Source organism: Notothenia rossii (assembly GCF_949606895.1).
Source record: "Notothenia rossii genome assembly, chromosome: 2".
In the NCBI taxonomy this organism is placed as follows: Eukaryota; Metazoa; Chordata; class Actinopteri; order Perciformes; family Nototheniidae; genus Notothenia; species Notothenia rossii.
Window position 1 is genome coordinate 12,697,069 of NC_136904.1, and position 20,330 is coordinate 12,717,398.

Genomic DNA, 20,330 nt, shown 5'->3' on the forward strand with positions numbered 1-20,330 from the left:
AGTGGTTTCTTGGAATGGAATACTTGGAGGAAATCTGAGAGGGTCAGGAGCTACTGGACTATACTACTGCTACTGGTGCACACACACACATCCCCCCCCCCCCCCAGACACAAACATGATGGATTTGTGGAAATTGAAAACATATGACAACGGCATGCTGCATATTTGTTCAATCTGTTTATGTTTTTATCTTGTAAAATAAACGTTTTTATTGTTAACCAAAGAGTTATGAAATCACTGTTTTTCGCACTCAGGGATCTTCTCGGTTCAGCAGTGAGGTCTATGATTAAAGGACTTTGGTTATATTTGCAGCCTCAAATCTTTCCTTCAAACAGGTCAAACTGGCGCAGGCCCTGCAGCACGAAGCTCCGCCTGACAGGGGCAATATCGTTTTTGTGCACTTTAGACAGTTTTGCCCAGGCTGCCTTCTATTTTGTATTTTGAAGCTTGTCTGGACTTGGCGGTAATCCTGAAAATAAAGTATTAATTGGAGGACACATCAATGTTGTTTCCGTCCTGTTTTTACTTTAAGTGACAATGACTCATTGGTGATTTGTTAAGGTCTGTTTAATTATTTGTTAAAAACGTACAAAAACACACATGGAAGATATCTAAAATTCTGTACATTTATACAATTAAAAGCATATAAAACTGTTCATTGTTTTTGTTTCTTCAACAATTACAATTACATCAATATACAATCTATGAAGAAAAAGGCATAACCAAAGTTCTACGTTCAAACAAAACCTTACTTATTGTACACACAGTGAATAAGTACTTTTTTTTTTACATAATACAAACTGACAAAATATACTGGTTCATATGAAAAAACATACATGCGAAACAAACCTTTACAAAAAGGAGCCAATAAAAAACATTGTGGCCAAAAATCGGCTACCATTGCACACAAATGATTGTGTCTACCCTTTTCAAAACTTCTCATATTGTGTGCAGGTGCAAGAGAAGTGTGCAGAACTCGATACAAACTTCAATGCAGATAAACCTGCAAACACATATAAAGAAAGACAAAAGCAGTGCCTGCAATTACTGAGAATATTTGTTTCTTTAACCCTTGTCTCACCAAATTACTCAAATTCTAGTAGATCATAAATATGAATCTTTTCAGGTTACAATGAAAGTGATTAATGGGGTGTTGAATAAACCACACTAACTTCAACAAAACCATATCAATAATAGGAAAAGCTTCCTTAAATATCCTGAACGTTTACTGAACAGTCTCTTGCAAACTCATGGGATAATCATGAGTCAATAAAACCACACAACAGATACATTTTGAAAAATATTTTCCTCGTTTCCTTGGCCAAAACATTGTATTGTCCATTCAGAACGTATGTTAGTGCATGTCTTCTTTTTGGAAATTAAAGTGTTTTCAATCCTGACAGTGACTCCGTGGAGCCCAGTGAACACGTGTTGAAGTCATATATGTTTTCCTGTCAGGAAGAAGAGCGGACGGTCCTCCTTTGCGTTGGCAGTCTGAAATTCATCGCTGAGCCTAAACCTCCACTCCTCCTCCAGCTCCAGCCTGCCCACCGTCTGCCTCAAAGAGCTGCGGTCTGCACTGATGACACACAGGGTCGCTCCTACAGGAAGGGAGGGCGATTACAACTTTTATATGATACAGAAATAATCACATATTCTGACTTTATGTATTAGTCGGAGGGTTACAGTGCTCCTTAGCTGCTTTTAAAGCATCTTAATGAGTCATGGTATGCTTCTTCGTCACTTGGTCACAGGACCCCATGTGTTTTTTTGGACGTTAATGCTACATGTAGCACATTTAGGCATTCAGAATGAGATTTAAGACTCAAAGGCCCCCTATTATACTGTTTTTCATCAATATATTCTAGGTCTCAGATATTAACAAAAAATGTCTCCTAAGTGTTTGGCTCCAAACACCAAACACATCATTGCAGCATTACCCATAATCCCCTCTGTTTCAGCCCTGTTTCAAAAGTGCTGATTCTCTGTCTGTTAGTTTAGATGAAAATAAGGAGCCACTCCCCACGCCCCTCTGAGAGAGATTTGGTTAAAAAGAACACAATGGTGCTCTAGGAGAAGATTCAGGTGATATGGTGTGTGTGTGGGGGGGTACCTTGGTTGGTGATTGGCTAATGGTAACAAAAACGTTATGACATCATAACGTGGTCAAAATCTGATCAGTTCATTTTCAGACATGTTTTTTATAAATGGATCAGGACAAAAATAATCTCTTTACGCAGAGGGGACACATATTTATGTATAAAAAACATGAAAAAGTGGAGTTTGCATAATAGGTGACCTTTAATGTGTAGCTTGCTCTGTACAGTACCGTTGCTCAAAAATTCTACATTGCAACCACAAACTGGCATATTTTCAACAGGGTCTGTATTTGGTCTGCGTTTGTACCTTTGAGAAAGGAGAACTTCTTGAGGAACCCAGCAGTCACAAAGGAGTCAGCGAAACAGAGCAGGAGGCCACTGAACAGCAGCCCTGTGGAGCTGATGTTCACAGAGTGAGGTCTGGAACTCACAAAACACACCGTCACCTGCAGGAGGAGAGAAGAAAGTGACTTCAATACACTGGGGGGGAATTCACAAACGATTGCACGGCTTTTGCGTACGCTAGAGCCGTGCAAGTAGGACACTAAGTAACCATGTCATTCTCAGAAGGGGACAAATCGTAAGAATGAAAACAGAATGAAAAATGTTTCTACTACATAAAGGAATCACGTTATTGTTTAGCGTCTTTGAGTTTCATGAAAAGCGCTATAAAAGTCCCATGTATTATTATTATTATTATTACCCTCCCTCTGCGAAATTAGGAAAATGCACTGAAATCCCAAAACTATTATAGTGTGTTTTGCGATGAAACGCGGGTACATGAACTTTGACTTGTGTTCAGAGGTTAATAGCTCATCACAACAAAGAGCATGTGTGTGTGTATACCTCAGGTCCAAGGTTGAGATAGCAGTCCACAGACAGCACAGGGTGTGTGTAGTTCTTTGTGCTGTGTGGAAACAGCTTCTGGCTGGTGTGTTGAAGGTATTTCTCCAGAAGGAGCTGAGCAGGTGTGGCCAAGAAAAGGTGCTTGCTGTCTGGGGCACAGATGTACTGCGAGGGCCCGACTGAGGTGGGAACATCTGTCGTCTGGACAAATAGAAATTAAACGTTTAATACCTCTTTGTTGCCATACATTTTTTGTAACAAAGGTATTCACTTGTTGCATGCACACACACATTCACAGTTATATTGATAACTAGTCAAACGTGTATTAGTTAGCTGACATACTATTAACTGTCTTTGAAGCCTTGAGCCAAAACAAGTCCAATATGTATTCTACTGCTTACATTTGACTTGTTATGATACATTATTTGAAAAGATTGTTCTTGTATACTGGTAAATTATACAGTATATGTTATATAAATAAATGAAATTGTTCTTCAAACTTTTTTCTTTATTCTGCCCTGAGAATGATAATAATAATAATAATTCATTACATTTGTATTAGAGCGCTTTTCAAGGCACTCAAAGCACTTTACAATTACACATATTAGACATGTAACAGTTATTACTGTGGACAATACACACAGCAGCAAATGATGATAATGTATGTTGAGTTGTTGTGTGTCTTCAGCATCTACCTTGGTCTTGATAATAAACGTTCTGTATCCTCCGATGGCGATCTGCTTCTTCATGACGCTGAAGGCGTTGAACCGGCAGACGAGCAGGCCGGCGCTGTGCAGCCTCAGCGTGAAGTCCACATCGTGACAGGTGAAGCGGTTCTGGTCGTACTGGACGTTCTGGCTCCGGTCGACATTGAGGAGAAGGAAGTCATGAAGGTGACCTCTTGAGAAGGGCTCCCTCACTTTGTTATCTGGACAAGAACAAATACATGCACATTTATGTTAGATGTTTGTTTTGAAGTCTACTTTATCATGTTGTGATGTTTGTTTTGAAGTCTACTTTATCATGTTGTGATGTTTGTTTTGAAGTCTACTTTATCATGTTGTGATGTTTGTTTTGAAGTCTACTTTATCATGTTGTGATTCATAGCTAAAACATTCAGACACAACTTTGAAATCTCTTTAGCTGTATGATCAGACTCTACACTTCACATCTTGAGGATCTGTGTGGCTGGTTATTTAAGGCACAATGGGATTTTGTTAGATCTGAGATATTACTTGACATAGAGAAGTTTTGCTTTAAAATAATATCGGTTAAATCTTTCAGGACAACAAGTTAACACAGAATAGTTGAAGACATAACAATCTGTATCTGCAGTTGAGATCTGAGGCATTTACAGCAAGAAGAATCTGCCCTAAATCCTTTAAGGCATCTTGAGGAACATGCAGTGACTCAAATATGTGTTGTGTTATGATCTTAAAGTCTGTACTTTGGTAGTAACTTTTGCTTTCCCGGGGACACCAGATAACAACGAGACTTTCTGGCTAACTCATAAAGTTATTAACTTGCTATGTCAAAAGTAACTCAAACAAATCTCGGCATGAGAGCCGTTCATTTTCAAGTATTCAGTTGCAGTCAAATACAATGGCCTTTCAATAGTTACTACATTAGTTCATCTTATGATGCTACATTATGTGTGTAGGATTACTCATATATGTTCAGTTCATTTGTATTTGCAAACACTGAAATGCTCTCAAATCCAATCTTGGGTTTTTGTGTTTCTGGATTTCTGACATGGTGACCCCTGACCTGTGAGTCCACGGCTGCTCCACTTCCTGACCCCACACAGTCCGTAGTGTGGCAGGTCCGGACAGGCCTCCATGTGCTGTAAGATGTGCTTCAGTGACACAGCGTGCTCCACTGCTCCACTAAAAACAGCAGAAAGCAAACAGTAGTTATGTTAAAAACAACTCATAACATGAATCAATTTACAACTACAACTAATACAAGCAACTGCAATTTTGCCTGACATTTTTTTTCAAATAAATAATGTGCTTGTATGTACTTGCGCACGTCGAGGTCCACTGCGTTCCACATAACGCAGGAGTCATCAGTCAGGATGATGAAGGGCCAGACGTCGCCGGCTGGGCCCCCTCCCTCCAAACGCCGACTGCGCTCCAACTCCAAGTTGTGATACGAAAGCTCTTTTATCAGGAAGTGAGCAGCACCTAGAGACAGACGTCATGAAGGTGGTGCACTATGAGAAAAGCAGCTTATACTGACTTTTGACTCCTGTACTGTATGTGTCAGTGTATACGTTAAGAAGTCTCACATATATGTAATTATAAAGCAGACACATACCTATTCCAGCTCCGTTGAAGACAGTAGGCAGAACCAGCATGATGTGGTTGGGCCAGTACTTTTTATACACGGCCATCTCATATTCTTTGACTACCAGGATATGTAGATGTGAGGCTCCATCCATAGCATGGTACAGGTTAAACAGACCATGCTCATGACGACCGGTGGTGGGGGTGAAGATTGGACTTTTGATGCAATCCGGGCTCTAGATAGGGGAGAAACATTTAATTGAAAGATCAAAATATCATGACATCATATTCTAGGATATCATTATTGTGATTAGAGACATTTTAGTCACACTTAAAAAAATACTATATTTACAAAACATCCTCTCAACCCAAAGTCAGCTGTGCACAACTCCGCATGAAAACAAATAGGGACCAGGGTACCACAATAAATAATGTTCCCTAAAGCAGGGGTTCCCAAACTTTTCAACCCCCCAAAATAACAGTGCCAGAGACTGGCGACCCCTGTCAACTCTCGCGGGAATTCCATTTTCGATTGCATGATACTGTATAGCCCAGTGCAACACCTTCGTCACACATGTTGCCACTTGTTTGTACCATTTTCAGGCGATTTGTAATCTGTTCTAGAAAAAATGTGTGTTTTTTAGGATTTCAACAAGCAAATAATGGATGTATTTTATGAACATTTATCCATGCTGAAAGTAGATTTAGATGTGTTAGGAGTGAGATAGGCATTATTATCTAATATATGCATCTGATGAAGCATTGCATGAAGTCTGTTGATGATCAGAGGCTGTTGTTGGGGCTGCATAAAAGTTTTTTTATTTTTGTTTAGTAGGCAGACCATGCAGGCCTCACAGAGTTAAACTTGGGCCTGCGACCATAGTTTTACTGTATTTTGTTTTGAAAATCCACAGCGGAGGTTTGTGTCGTACTACATGCGGTGTATTTTGCATATCTCTCAGTAGCCAACGATCTGTGAGTCTGTTGGCTCAGACATAACCTCCGTAATAAATGTAGTCTACATTTCATAAGAGGTGTAAAACCTGAGAGCTTTTAAATCGTATTTGAACTAAATGCTTATATAATCTGTAGTTGTATTTGTATTGTTGATCATTGTGTGAACGAGGCGATATAGAGAAGGTTAAGCTGTCACTATTAGGCTGTTATGTACTGTTTGAGTGGTGAGCAGGCCTATTGTTTTTGGATATTTGTGGAGTTAGGTGGCCCGTGAGTGTTTTTTTATTGGTTAAGTGGTCCTTGTTATGTAAAAGTTTGAGAAAAACTGCGCTAGTGGATTGTCAACGGGGGGAGCCTTGCTGCGGGGAAATTATACAGATGGCTAGTCCGCCGCTGAAAAATGTCTATGCACACGTTATTATTAATAATAATACAAATAATTTCAATTTTGGGGGTCGCCGGATGATTACAAAATAAAAATGTAAATTATTTTTATATAATATCCCCACTTTGGGAACCCCTGCCCTGAAGGATGGTGTCAGCCATATTCAGGCCTGTAGCACCATCTAGTGGCGTCTAAGGGTGTTGCACTGTGCCCCACCCAGCAAACCACCACCAATAGTGATGTGTTTTTTTAAGTGTGTACCTAGAAGAGTTTAAGTGAAATACAAACACTGATAATGTTTCTAAGCAGGAAAATAATTTGGTATATCATCATTGTTCATTTACAATCTAAGAGAGGTTGAATGGGTGGTACACATCACCTACTGTATCTAGTTTAGTTTTTAATTATTTTTATAATATCTTGACATGTTACATAATATTTTTGCAAATCTACTGTCAGGGTGAATCTGAGCCTCTTGAGCTACATATATTCTCAAGTATATTAGTGATTTTCAGCCTAAAATGCAAGTAGACTCCATCATATGTGTTTGCAGGGTTAATACCACAACTTCAAAATGTGTCTGTCCAAAACCAACAATCAAATATCACACACACGTAATGCAGCAATTCCAACTCTAGCAGTGCGAGGTTTTGGAAGATAAATCTGGGTTTTAGCTACTTATGAGCCAGTTTTTTTTTATTTCACTAAGGAAGGACTTACCCAATCGGAGGTGAGCGGCAGCCGCATGCTCTCCAGCTGGCCTCCTGATTGGCTGAAGCTGAAGTAGTGCTCTTTAGACTTGGGGATGATGAAGTACAGCTGGATCTCTTCCCCAAGCAGAAGATGGGTGAATGTGAAGGCATGCAGTGTGGACTCATACATCTGAATATAATGTAAAAGAGGACATACATTATCAGCTGAGTCATTGAGATTTCAAAAGCAGTGTGCGATGTCAGTTATCAGATCGTGTGTTCTGCTGACCTGGTATCTGGGGTTGATGCCCAGGTACTGATGACACTGTTCACAGTGATGGTATGTGTTGTAGGCCGCATATTTTGACAGCTTGATCCTGGATGTTCGCCTACGTAGGTAAACATCTTCTTGGCGCACAGGGTTTCCTTGGAAAGACAACAGGGGCAAAGACAGATAAGGACAATAGCACAACATACATGTAGGGTCTTGGGCAGGGCCGTCCCTGGCCAACTTGCTGCCCCAAGCGACATTGTGAGATGAGGCCCCCCCCCCCACCGACAGGAGTGAAATTTTTTTTTTGGAAACAAAGTACTTTGCAAATATAATTCCTGTTTATTATTATTATTATTATTATTATTATTATTATTATTATTATTATTATTATTATCAACAGTTACTTTTTTATACAGTGAGGTAAATGGTAAATGTGCATGTATGTCGTTCAGTATGCATTAACAGGTGAATACGTCTGCATTTCCTGCCAAATACTAGCCTCAAAAAGATTAAAATGTAATTAATGCAAATAAACTATATAGTTGTAATATAGTCAAGACAAAACATGCTTTTTACATGCTCAAAAACGGATATTTCTTAAATCTGTATTAAATGTAGTTCCCTCTGTCAGCAATGTATCAACTACACACACATTTCTATCAGTATCTCTCTGTGTTGTGGTTGACATGATGATGACTGTTAGGAGTTAAGGGTAGAGGCTGAGCATCACCATGAAATGTGCAAATTGACATAAAAATGAATAAAAGTGGAAAAAATGCTCCATGTTTTAAGCCAACTAGACGGAGAACTGCGCACAAGCCAAGCTCATAAGCCGAGGCCCCCTGCGCAATGTGAGGCCCCATGCAGCGTGCATGATTGGCCGGTAGGGAGGGACGGCCCTGGTCTTAGAATTTGTATTTATAAGTAAGACATTAGAGAACATCAATGTTTTTTAAATATAGTTTAATTGTGTGAGAATATATTGCATTGTGTGTTTGTGTGTGTGTTCTGACTGTGCCTACCATCAGCACTTGATTTATATCCAGGGCAGTAGACAGAGCTGATTTCCTCATATTTGGGGTCATGGATGGTGTAGTCAAAGGGCATCGTCTTCACAATGTCTGGGTTGGGCCAGGAAACATTGGATGGGTGGTACAGCACCCCCTCAGCCTGACAGCCTTTATGAACACATTTAAAATGGTAAGCATTAGATTTGGAGTTTACAGCATGAGGGGAATTCAATATAAGCATATATTCTGAAGACAAATTGACAAAATCCTCAATATACGATCATATGATTTAGCGGCAACAATATTGAAACACTGAAAATTTGAAAATAACTTGAACATAAGGAAAATTAAGGTAGATTGGATAGCCAGAGAAACAGTGGCAACTGCAAAAATACTACACTGTATACACAATATACTCACTGTAGTTGATGTCTTCTTCATCGTAGATATCCACCTCCATCAACCTGATCAGCATCCGGGACAGAATACCCAGGAAGTGCAGGTACGCTCCTGTCTTACCCACCTGCCGATGACAAGAGAAATGTAAACAAACAGACTATTATGAGCTTGAGTTTGAATACAAAAAGAAATGAAGACAATAAGAACCTGTGGAGGTCCACTGAGCAGCAGCCTGCGAGGATGAAAGTTGTCGCTTCGTCCTTCAGTGCGGTTGCTGCTGTCCATGTGGTAGGAGCGAGGGACCATCCACTGGCGATAGTACAGTGACTGCTCTGTACATGTCATCATCTTACTCAGCAAGGGCCTGAACACAAAATATTTCGTAATGAATTTCCTCTGAGGTATCATCTGATTTTTCCGTGACACATTAGGAGAAAGGTCTGGAAGTACCAATCTGTGTACCAATATGTATTAGCCATTCTGGTAGTCATAAAATAAAACAGGATCACAGTAATTAAGCAAATCAACGCAGGCGTACTGTTCAGACTTTTTTACCCTCACAGGATTTGAATTCGAAACATTATTTCACAATGAGCCAATTGACTTTATCTTAAACAGTAAGATGAACATGTGTTGGTCTGCCTGAATTAAGAAAAATCAACAATTTCTGATTGCTACACGCTAGTGGCTGATAAATGGTGAGCTTTTATATCTGTTTATCACACTGTATGTGTTGCTGTGTTTCACTTTTACCTGAAGCTGCTTGCCCATGCGACAGACATGTGCGGGAGGAATGATGTACATCGGGGAAGCCCGCTGCTGTCACTGGCTGTGATAATATCGTAGAGGGCCCGAGGGAGGAGCACAGAGGGGGGGCGACTCACACCTCGCGCCCAGGAGCAGCTCAGGTGAGGAGAGGAGGCTTGCGGAGACAAGGAGCCAGAGGAGGTGGATTTGGAGTGTTGGCGACGTGACTGAGCAGAGGGAGGGGGTTGAGGGTTGGGTATTTGGGAGTGGGACTGGGGCTGAGTGAAGGGTTGGGAATTTGTTTGTGCCTGGGAAAAAGTCTGCACTTGAGGTTGGTGCGATGGAGTTGGAGGATATGGAAAAGACTGAGAGGGCTGAGGTTGGAGTTGAGTCTGTGATTGTGAGGGAGGTTGAATGGTGTCTGTTGTCCCTTTCTGGACATTTGGAGAGGTGGTGCTTTGTGCAGGGAAGGGATCTGAAGCCCCGCCCTCTGGACATGACTGGAGCTGCTGGCTGCTGGACAGAGGGGAGTCCCCTGGAAACATAAGGAACGGAGTAAGTAGAAAATAAATAATAAGTTGCGAGTGAACACACATTTTTAAATGTCACACAACCGTTCATTGTATCTCACCATTGTCTTGTCCCTCCTCCTCCTCATTGTCAGTACTACTGAGTTTCTCTGCGTCACTCTCCAGCAGGTCACTTCCTGGTCCGGGGTTGTGTGGGGGTCGAGACTCTGCTCTCACTAGATAAGCAGCCAGACCTAGCTCTTGTTCCAGTGTTGTTCGCTGAAGGTATGAGCAGCTTATCACTCTGAGATCACAGTACTTCAATGACCTGAGGGCAGAATAAATTCACTGTTTAAACTCCAGATTATATTCACCGTCTGTGGCTTACCTGGAAGTACACAATGGTGTAACACTTAGAGGAGATTTCATTATTCTCAGGTTTGCTTAAAGTAAAACCTGATTTCTTTACATAAAGTTAACATTTCCCAATGGAAAATAACTATGAGTGTTGGGAAGATTCGGTTGAGGTTTCTCATGAAAGTCATTGAGTTAGGATTAGAGCTTTTGGTGTGTACCTTGGCATAGATTCCCCCTGGGGCTCGGCTCCTGACAGGATCAGGATGCAGGGAAGGGCCTCCAGCTCCAGGTAGGTCTGAGGAACCCAGTCAGCATCCTGGATCTTTAGCCAGGTCTAAAGGACAGATAATATGCAATTTTCAAAGTCATTCAGTGTATGTGTAATTCTCTACTCGTAAAAACACAAATCATTCAAGTATTGATCCTGTATCTCATGATATTATGACCCACTAGCCCACCTTGATCTGATCAGTGAATCTCTGTCCAATACTCAGCGCCTGGTTTGGATTCCCCAGTATGATTTCAAAAGTGTCCTCCAGACCCAGCTGCCTCCTCACTCTGGAGAGCCGCCGGTGGGCCCATGCTGCCAGAGACTGAGAGGGGATCCGCAGCAGGACCATGTGCCCATGGTGGGTGGGACATTGCTGGGCCGCAGTGAGCAGTGATTGTACAATCTCTAGGGTCTCCACTGATGTGTGTTTGTGGAGATTATGGGAGCTGCCGATTTTGCCGGATGCAGCCATCAGAGCCACGCAGTAGTGTTGGATCAAAACTGTGGTCCGGATCACAGAGCTGTGCAATTTAGGAAACCTGGGACAAAGAGAGACATGTTAACGGCTTTTACGCTTTTGTGTAGGCATTCAAATTATTCAGACTTGCTTATGAATAATAGGGTGTTGGTGTTGATTAAATAAGTGTTTGTTTTACCTTTCTTCCAGAGCAGATGCCATGCTTTCAAAGGATGAATCATAACGCATCAGTGGCAGACTGCTCCCTGAGCGGGTCGACTCTAAAAGCTCCGACACACCAAAGTAGCGCGTCTTCTCATGATACAGGTCCACATCCTACACAAAATCACACAATGTAACACGGGAAAACTCGCAACCAACGTGCAGATATGTGCCACGATTATATCACACAGAGAATTCAGTCTTACATTACTGAATGCAGAGGGCCAGTGGATCTCATTGTAGGGACTGATGCGGGTATACTGTGTCTGCAGAGCGAAGGGGAAGGAGGTGACGTGGAGAATCAGGATGTTTGGAGCATCTCTGACCTGACAGGAGTTTAACAGCTGATCCACCAGACCCAGTCCACTATCTGAGTTACTGTGGGAAGAACAGAATGAGAGAAAGAGACAGAGACTCAGAAAAGGAAAAAACGCACTTTACTGCTTTGTTGATGCTCTTGTTGTACCAGGTTGTTGCATTGAATAAAGTTATCATTCTGCACCAATTACTCACACACACACGCACGCACGCACGCACGCACGCACGCACGCACGCACGCACGCACGCACACACACACACACACACACACACACACACACACACACACACACACACACACACACACACACACACCTGTTAATGTCCCAGTGGGCGTGGTCATGGACCAGGATGTAGAGTGTGTAGGAGTTGCTTTGTGCTTCCTGGATGAGGTTTTCAATTCGTGCCTGAGCGTTCTGGTCCATCTTGACCACATATCGCTCAGCATCCCGTTGAGACACACACTCCTGGTCTAAACCCCCCAGCTCCTGAAGGACACCTGAGATAAGCAGCCAAAGGAAATAGGATCAAGATAAAAACACACAATATTTAAAAGACAACAAATGATTGGAAAAATACTGCTATGGAATAAAGAGCTATGTCACCAACCAGAGCTCCAGAGGTGGAAAACAGTTTGCTGAAATGTGACCTCAGAGGGCGGGACCAGGATGAGGAAGCTGACCCGGTCGAAGGAGCCGAGATCCAGGTTCTGTGTACTGGAGTCTGCTATGGCACAGACATGGGACAGCAGCTTTCTGGCCACCGCCAGCTGAATGGGACGAACCTCACGCCACTTTACGGAGTATTCTACACACAGACACAAATTCGTGTCATCATATTCAATCAAATATGTATATTAAATATATTGATAGTCCTGTTAACAACTGTGCAAAATTAGAATGGGACACAAACATATACATGAAGATATCATCTATGACTATTCTTTCATATTTTCTATTGAATAAAAATGAATTCCAAGGAAGAGTTGCATCAGCAATTTGACAGAAGGCAAAACAAAGAAAAATACAAGTAAGACTAAACCAAACGGTGTTTAATAAAAAAAATATGAAATAGTTTGGATTAGTTGTGGAAAAACCTTCTTAGAGTCTTTTCTACCTTCCTGTGTCTCACCTGAGCAGGTGTCTTTGGGACTTGAAGCTCTCCCTTTAGGGCTGGGTGAGTCTTTTGAATTCTTTGGACTGGGTGTGTCTTTGGGACTGCGTGTGGTTTTAAGACTCTTCTCTTCAGCTGAGTCCAGACAACTGGATAAGGGAGAGGGCTCGTTGCTGTCTACGGTGGCACTATCCAGCAGGGAATCCAAATCACCGTCTGAGAAACACAAAGGCAGACCTCAGGTTTATGAATCGTGCCAAAAAAAACCTGAACATACACAGAAATGTGATTATAAAAAACGAAGACACACCCTGTCCGAGAGAATTGCAGTAGTGGATGAGTTCCTGGGCAGCACCAAGGGACAGCTGGTGGTTTATTTCTTTAAGACCCTCATTGGGAGAGTACATACTCTCTGCCAAGGCACGACACTGGTGTTTACCTGCGACACACACAAAGGCAATAACATAAAAGTCTGCTTATTGTTTCTGTTTAATGCTCTGGTCAATTTAACAACATTTACATGCATACAAAAACAAAACTCCCACCTGTGACGACCACACAGGACTGAGTTTCCTGTCCCGGTACAGAGACGATAATGACCACGTAGTTGGTGTTTTCAAGACGTCCTTCCATCAACCTGCTGACGGTTTGCTGAAGGCCTTGAGCCAAAGAACCAATCTTCTCCCCTAAAACCACCACGCCCTCTCCACAAGACGACGCAGCCAGCTGGGCCAGCCAAGGAAGCTGGCTGGGGGTCAAAGGTTGTTGGCTCTGGGGAAGTAGGGACAGATGCTGGGGGAGCCCAGGCAGGATGGAAGAGGTCTAGAGACAGAGTAGAGAAGAATTAAGCTATGTTTTTTTTTGTAAAATATATTTTATTGACATTTGGCAGCAAACAATTACACAGTGTTTTTTCAAGACACAGTAATTTGTACATCTTAAATTTGTCTGTCCGAAATGCCTTTTTCTTTTTTACACAAAGACAAAAATAAAAACCGTAAAAAGTACGAACAATACGAACATTAGGGAGTGATCAGGACTTCATAGTAAAATCATATGTTTGTAAAAATAAAATCTGGCCTTTGAGGTTTTACCAAATCAGTCCACTTTCTCCATCGTGACACGAATAGTTGAATTTAGCTATGTTTTAATACACATGTGCTGTTACCCAACAATGACTCATTTGTTGTTTGATGTCATTTGCCTTTTAGCCTTATTTAAGGATGTTGCCTCATTTATGTGACAAACGTTATGCTCGGATGTTAGGACTCGCTTGTAAAATAGATTCTAAATGTATTATTATAATATACAGGGAATATTCCTGGTAAAATATGGGTAAAAACTTTACTTAAACACGATATTCTTTCTATATGATATCATATGTAATGTAACATTTGATAATGGGACAGTGTCTCAGACATCTGACCTCTATGCCGTAATGCCTCCCTTGGCTGGCCGGTGTTTGAGGCTGCTGGTACTGTCTGATCTCGCTGAGGTGAGACTCCCTCCATGACCTCATGAATATCTGCTCCAAGTCCTCTATCAGGGGCACCTGGTCAGGACCTGGGGGTGAATACATGTGGTGGACAAGAATGCAAAATACATTAGAGAATTTAATTAAAATTCTAGTTTGGTGATAAACAAAAGAAGGTCATAATATTGATTCATTGTTAAAACCTGCCTCCTAGTGGCCATTATTAAAACAGCAAAGATATCATGAAGGGTCAATCTTCTGCCTGCTCTTTGGATTCAAGGATTCAAGGCTTTCATTGTCATACGTACATAGCTACAGTGTACCGGTAGTTATGACAATGTAATTCTTAGGTCACAGGCTCCTTCAACAGTGCAACACAATAAAACTGATAGTGAAAGTAAATAAAAAGTAAACAAACACTGAAATAAATCGAAGAAAAGGCCGAGTTGGAGAGGAGCAAAAGACACGGCAGCCCTCATCCGGTGCCATCTTATGTGAAATGTGTATGTTTAAAGCCTTTCTTCTACAACAAGGTTTTCCACTGACCTAGCTGAACAAGGTAGTAGACTGTGAGAAGAATCTGCATCTCTGTGGACAACGGCTGAATGGGTGATGGTCCGTAGTGCTGGTAGACTCTGGGGAGTGTCTGAGAGCTCAGGTAACAGCTCTGGAGCAGAGAACTGACGAGCACTTCACTGATGTTTCCATTCAGCTGAGGGAGAGAGCCATGCCCTGTATCAATGAGACAGATGAACAAAGTGAGGAGGCTGGAAATAACTTGGACTCAGGTGGTGGATTTGACAATACACGTTAGCCGATCAAATTCACTTCTTTATGCGTGGTAATGTTTCTTCTTGAATAACTTGTTCCTAAACAATGACAATAGATAGCCAAAAAAACACAATGCAGACATCTTCACGGTTCAATTGTACCTACAATTGTCTTTTATGATACGAAAAGAGTCTTTGTATGATTTGCTATATTAGATTTTGAATTACTTTGTATTTCTATCAGTTACTTAAGAAAGTCTTGCAATGAACCCAAGTGGAGAACAGTTGTTGTACAGGATTGAGTCGTGGGAAAATGCAGTTCTATCTAATCCCAAGGGACAGAGTGGGGTAATAGTAGGGATAGGAATATATAATGGGAGGCACAAAGGGAACTTAAGTGGAACTGACAAGTTTGTTGCTTGGAGAGGTGAAGGGCAGATAGGTGAGGAATACAAAAACAGAAAAAAACCACTGGGTATAGGTGGTGGTTTGGAGCAGAGAAGATGGAGAGGATGATGAGTTGACAGGTGATACAAAGAGGTGAAAAGGTTGGAGGGCGGGCACATAGACTGAGGAAAGGCCTCAGGAGTTGGCTGACCTCTAACCTGTGAGGAGAGTCACCCTAACCTGACCATCTGTTGGGCAAAGACCTGAAAACATGTTGACCTGCTTGAGAAAGTCCAGTACTTAGAGCTGGTTGTCAAATGATCACCAAACACCAGCTGGTCATTAATGACTTTGACTGATTTGTGAGTCAACTCTGTCACAAGTAAAAAATAAACTTGTGTAGAGAAAGTGCATTTTATCATCCAATATCAGTGATGAAGTTGCTGATCTGACCTTTGAAGATGACAGGTTGCAGTCTGCAGGTGTGCAGCAGCTGATCAGGGATTGTTACTGCCAGCCCTGGTGGAGAAAGTGGGGTCAAGGAAGCCTGCGAGGAACTCAGCGGGGCTGCAGTCTCTGGAGAAACAAGTACATGTACCTTTAAAAAAAGACCCACTCAAACCTAATTTCTGTTTATATGCCAAATGTCTCTTCTATTATTTTACCTGATCTGGCTCCATGTGTGAGGAGAGAGGACATGGATGATGCTGCTGAGGCTGATGAAGATGGTGGGGTCTTCACAGCGCTCTCCGTCACACTGTTGGCAGAGGACTCAGGCGACCAGCCCTTGTGCCTCTTTTTTGGAGGACCAGCGTTTGCATGGGACCCTGCAGAATAGATACAAATATCAGTGAGCACATTGGCGTAAATGTTTGTTTAATGTTAACAACATACTAACGGATAATAACGGACTAATTCAAATTTAAAACATACCTTTTTTTATTTTAATAATTGTTTTAGATGTTCCTATTACAGTTTGTACTCCTTCTTCCTAAGCAAAGGGATATTTTTGCTGCTCCTGCTTTATATTAGTCTCTGCAATTTCATTTTAGGAGTTTTATTTTTTTCCCGCTCTTTCTCAGTGACACACTTTCTACAAAACAGTTTACTTTAAGAATGATTTCCTGTAGAGCAGAGGAGTCACCTTTCTTATTCGAATAACCCATAAATCAACTGAATAAACACTAAATGATGTTTTAGGGTAGGCTTCTGTGGATACAGTAATGCAGTTGTATTTAAGTCATACATTAACCTGTCTCTTCCTCTTCCTGTCAAACTCTGTTGAAATGCAGTAATAGGCAGACACATAAAAGCTCCACTTGTTAAAAGGGTCATGAAAAAAACAACATTGACAGGAAGGAAGCTTTTCATTCAGCGGGAAAGCTAAGAAATAGAAGAGACAGAGAGGGAATTTTATAACCCTGTTTAATAGAGGTGACAGACAGAGGGAGAGGGAGGGAGAGCCGGAGAGACAAAGGACAACCCCCCACACCCACTGCAGCTGCCTGGCCCTGTAATGCAGAGTTTTACAACACACACACGCGCACACACACACGCGCACACACGCACGCGCGCACACACACACACACACACACACACACACACACACACACACACACACACACACGCACGCACACACACACACACACACACACACACACACACACACACACACACACACACACAGATAGTGTTCCCTCTCAGAGGTGTGAAGAAATCAAGGGGAGGGGCTTAATGACAACAAACCATGTAGTCAGATAATATGGTTAGTTCGTTAGTTAGTTTTCAGATTTCCTCCATAAGCTCTTTAGTTTTGGCATATTTCAAAAGTGGTTTAACAACAATTATTTAAACTATTTAATATTTACCCCTGGCTTTTTATTTTTGGCATATTTAAAAAAAAAAAAATTCTCAAAGGGATTATTTCAGGAATCAAGATGAAATACAGATTATATAACCTCGAAAACCCACACTAACATTAATTGTAAATTCAAAGTATTAACACTGCGCGTTCATAACACCATTCTGATAAATACATTGTTATTATAACAAAAAGCATCTAAATGTATAGCTGTGCACCATGTGTACCTGTAGCTGAGGGTCTCCCAGGCCCCGACTGATTTAAAGATGTCTGGGCGACGGAGGGAGCAACATGGATGCCATTTGTCAGCGGGTGGGGGGCATCGGCTACTTGTGGCAGATTAACCGGGTCCGAATTTGATCCTGCTGTGAAGAAAATGTTTAAAAAACATGAATTACTATGACTTTTCATAAAAAATAGCCATCTGCTGGTTTAATCAAGAAAGGGTGTCTGTCAAACATTTGCCATATTCATTCAATGATCTCATAGTCCAACTAGAGACTTCAGGCTGGAACAACAAATGATTATCTTCATTATCAATTCATTTGCTATCGAGGTCAATTATTTGTCAATAATGTCAGAAAATAGTGAACCATTTGTATCCCAGAGAAGCATGGTTCCTCTCCACATGTTGTGTGTGTGTGTGTTACCTGTGTAGCCACCAGGTGTGTGTAAAGGGAGTGTAGGTGCCGTGTTTGGTGGCAGTTCATCTGATGCCACATGGCCTTCTGGGAGAATGGACACCGTCTGTCTCATCCTGCCATCTAAAACACACACAGACACACAATTTGAGTAAATGTATATGACGAGACAGACAGACATTTCAGGAGGTAGTTTGGCACATTCACTTATTTGTGGTGCAAGTGTGTCTGGAAATACTTATGTGTAATAATTGCTGGACACAGTTTCTGTTTCAATCAGCAGGAAACACATTTTATAATCCTCCCTTTCTCCTATTTCATACCCCTTTCATAAAAAAAGCCAGGAAAAGGGTCACTTTGTGAGGAATGAGAGACCAATGAGACCAACATGTTCCATTGACAGTGAACACGCAATGGGTTAAACTCGTATCTGTCTCTGCTCTGCCATCACAAACATTTAGATCAACCTGTTTAGTTTGATTAATGATAACTGTAGGGCTAAAGAAAGCTCTTATGGACACAGAGTAAGCAGAGTTCCCCAATGCTGCATAGCAACAGACTTGTTTTTCTCAGAAACACGTTGCATAATCTCCTCTATATCAGAACCTCTTCACGCTTTGAAAATAAGATCCAAAGAGCTTACTGGCAATAACATGTACTTTCATTGTCAACACAGATACACCAAACATCTTTCTCCGATAAAGAAGTCTACATTTGTATTTCCCTCTGCAATACCAGGAGAAAGAATTAAGAACCAATTGGAAACAACATGGTAATGTTAGAAGATGCACATGATTAGTGTGCATTTTACAGAAATGTTTACAAGGCTGTGTCTATAAAAGCATTTTCATTTGATGGGTGACCTCTAGGCTGTGGCCTCTGAGTCACCTTTCACCTGTCCTCAAGGCTTTACTAGCTGTCCATCTGGTCAGACTCATACACACATTGTTCTCCCATCCCAATACAAATCAGATTTTGAGACTTTCATGTTACAATGCTAGACCTAAATATAAATACCTTTAATGTAATACATTGATCAAGCTTTGGCTTTAAGTTCCCACTCATTTTATCAATGTTTTCCTTCACTTGTTTGAGTTCAATAAAGAAACATTGCAGAAGAGATGCACTAATGGCCACTGCTTTTTATCTAATCATCTAAATCAAATCCTAAGAATGTCCACATTTGGCGGGATAAAATGAATCCAGTTGCCAAATAAAACATGGTATCCATCTCTCACCGTGTCCCCTCCAGCAGATGGGAGCTCCTTTCACCAGCACACCTTGGTTGTTCCTGTACAGATGGTGCTTCAAGTGCTTCTGTTTCTTGGGCTGGGTGCTGAGCTTCAGGTTAATGTGGTTGGAGAACTCAGTGAAATAGCGAAAGCCTTTCTCTCCGCAGCCCATACAGTTTCCTAAGAAGCCTGGAGGGTGAACACATGCGAAATGTAATGTTTTCAACAGGTTGCATTATATGTTGCTACAGTTGTACATCTAGCAATCTTGGTCATGTAAAAAAATGCATTGTCAAATACTAGGAATAGTGCACCATTAGTTTTAGGAGTGATAGTATGTTTTGAATCTGGAGAGTCTGGGTTGCTGTTTCCCTATGTCTTAGGATTTGTTGCTAAGCTAGGCTTGTCCCATCTCCTCTGTATTTGAACCACAGACCCAAGATGGATTATCTTAGTAAAGGTATTTACTAAAATGTTGAGTCCTGAAGGTTGACATTGTGACTTTTATCAAACAGTGAAGATATTTCCTGTTTCTCTGCGAGTCTCCCGCCTCACCTAGCAGTGCGTTGTGACCCCGTTCGTCTGGAAGGAAGCGGCGGTCCACTGCACACACCAGCAGGGTCTCCGGGAGGGAGGGGGACTTCACCCCGACCAACATGAACCCAGCGGACACATCCAAGGGATCTGATGCCAGCGAGGACAGACGCAGGTCCCGGCCTGCCTGACAGAAGCCTTTGGGAAGGAAAAAACAGGTATTTGGTCACTTTTCTTTTAAGATGACTTTATCTTATTACATGTTAGACACTTTTATCCAAAGCGACTTACATACTCAATACTGTGGGCAATCCCCACAGGAGCAATTTGGGGTGAAGTATCTTGTCCAGGGACACAACGACATTCTGACTGCAGCGGGGTTTGAACCTGTGACCCCCTGATCCGAACACCAACACACAACCCACTGCACCACAAACTTCTTATTGTACATCAAGTAAGACGAGCAACGATATGCACGATGCAGACT

At 41.7% G+C, this 20,330-nt stretch overlaps 1 protein-coding gene across 5 annotated transcripts in view; it reads right to left on the reverse strand.

Moving 5' to 3' along the window:
• Positions 1-568: 568 nt before the first annotated feature.
• The window catches only part of greb1 (growth regulating estrogen receptor binding 1), a 29,744-nt gene continuing 9,982 nt past the window's right edge, over positions 569-20,330 (reverse strand). For 4 of the 5 annotated variants that reach the window (XM_079663543.1, XM_079663542.1, XM_079663546.1 and 1 more), the window contains exons 4-34: positions 19,865-20,041; positions 19,316-19,498; positions 18,087-18,200; positions 17,664-17,801; positions 16,241-16,402; positions 16,029-16,151; positions 14,965-15,150; positions 14,371-14,507; positions 13,490-13,766; positions 13,255-13,383; positions 12,963-13,160; positions 12,441-12,638; positions 12,147-12,330; positions 11,720-11,891; positions 11,491-11,627; positions 11,022-11,373; positions 10,782-10,897; positions 10,329-10,534; positions 9,704-10,232; positions 9,158-9,314; positions 8,972-9,074; positions 8,564-8,719; positions 7,557-7,693; positions 7,296-7,457; positions 5,265-5,469; positions 4,969-5,131; positions 4,713-4,831; positions 3,641-3,873; positions 2,946-3,146; positions 2,407-2,545; positions 569-1,601 (exon numbers count right to left, since the gene is read on the reverse strand). In XM_079663543.1, the coding sequence (XP_079519669.1) occupies positions 1,438-1,601; positions 2,407-2,545; positions 2,946-3,146; positions 3,641-3,873; positions 4,713-4,831; positions 4,969-5,131; positions 5,265-5,469; positions 7,296-7,457; positions 7,557-7,693; positions 8,564-8,719; positions 8,972-9,074; positions 9,158-9,314; positions 9,704-10,232; positions 10,329-10,534; positions 10,782-10,897; positions 11,022-11,373; positions 11,491-11,627; positions 11,720-11,891; positions 12,147-12,330; positions 12,441-12,638; positions 12,963-13,160; positions 13,255-13,383; positions 13,490-13,766; positions 14,371-14,507; positions 14,965-15,150; positions 16,029-16,151; positions 16,241-16,402; positions 17,664-17,801; positions 18,087-18,200; positions 19,316-19,498; positions 19,865-20,041 (5,657 nt within the window). In that variant the 3' untranslated portion in view covers positions 569-1,437. Of the gene's footprint in view, positions 1,602-2,406; positions 2,546-2,945; positions 3,147-3,640; positions 3,874-4,712; positions 4,832-4,968; positions 5,132-5,264; positions 5,470-7,295; positions 7,458-7,556; positions 7,694-8,563; positions 8,720-8,971; positions 9,075-9,157; positions 9,315-9,703; positions 10,233-10,328; positions 10,535-10,781; positions 10,898-11,021; positions 11,374-11,490; positions 11,628-11,719; positions 11,892-12,146; positions 12,331-12,440; positions 12,639-12,962; positions 13,161-13,254; positions 13,384-13,489; positions 13,767-14,370; positions 14,508-14,964; positions 15,151-16,028; positions 16,152-16,240; positions 16,403-17,663; positions 17,802-18,086; positions 18,201-19,315; positions 19,499-19,864; positions 20,042-20,134; positions 20,256-20,330 lie in introns of those variants that run through there. The other variant, XM_079663544.1, reaches the window with a different exon arrangement.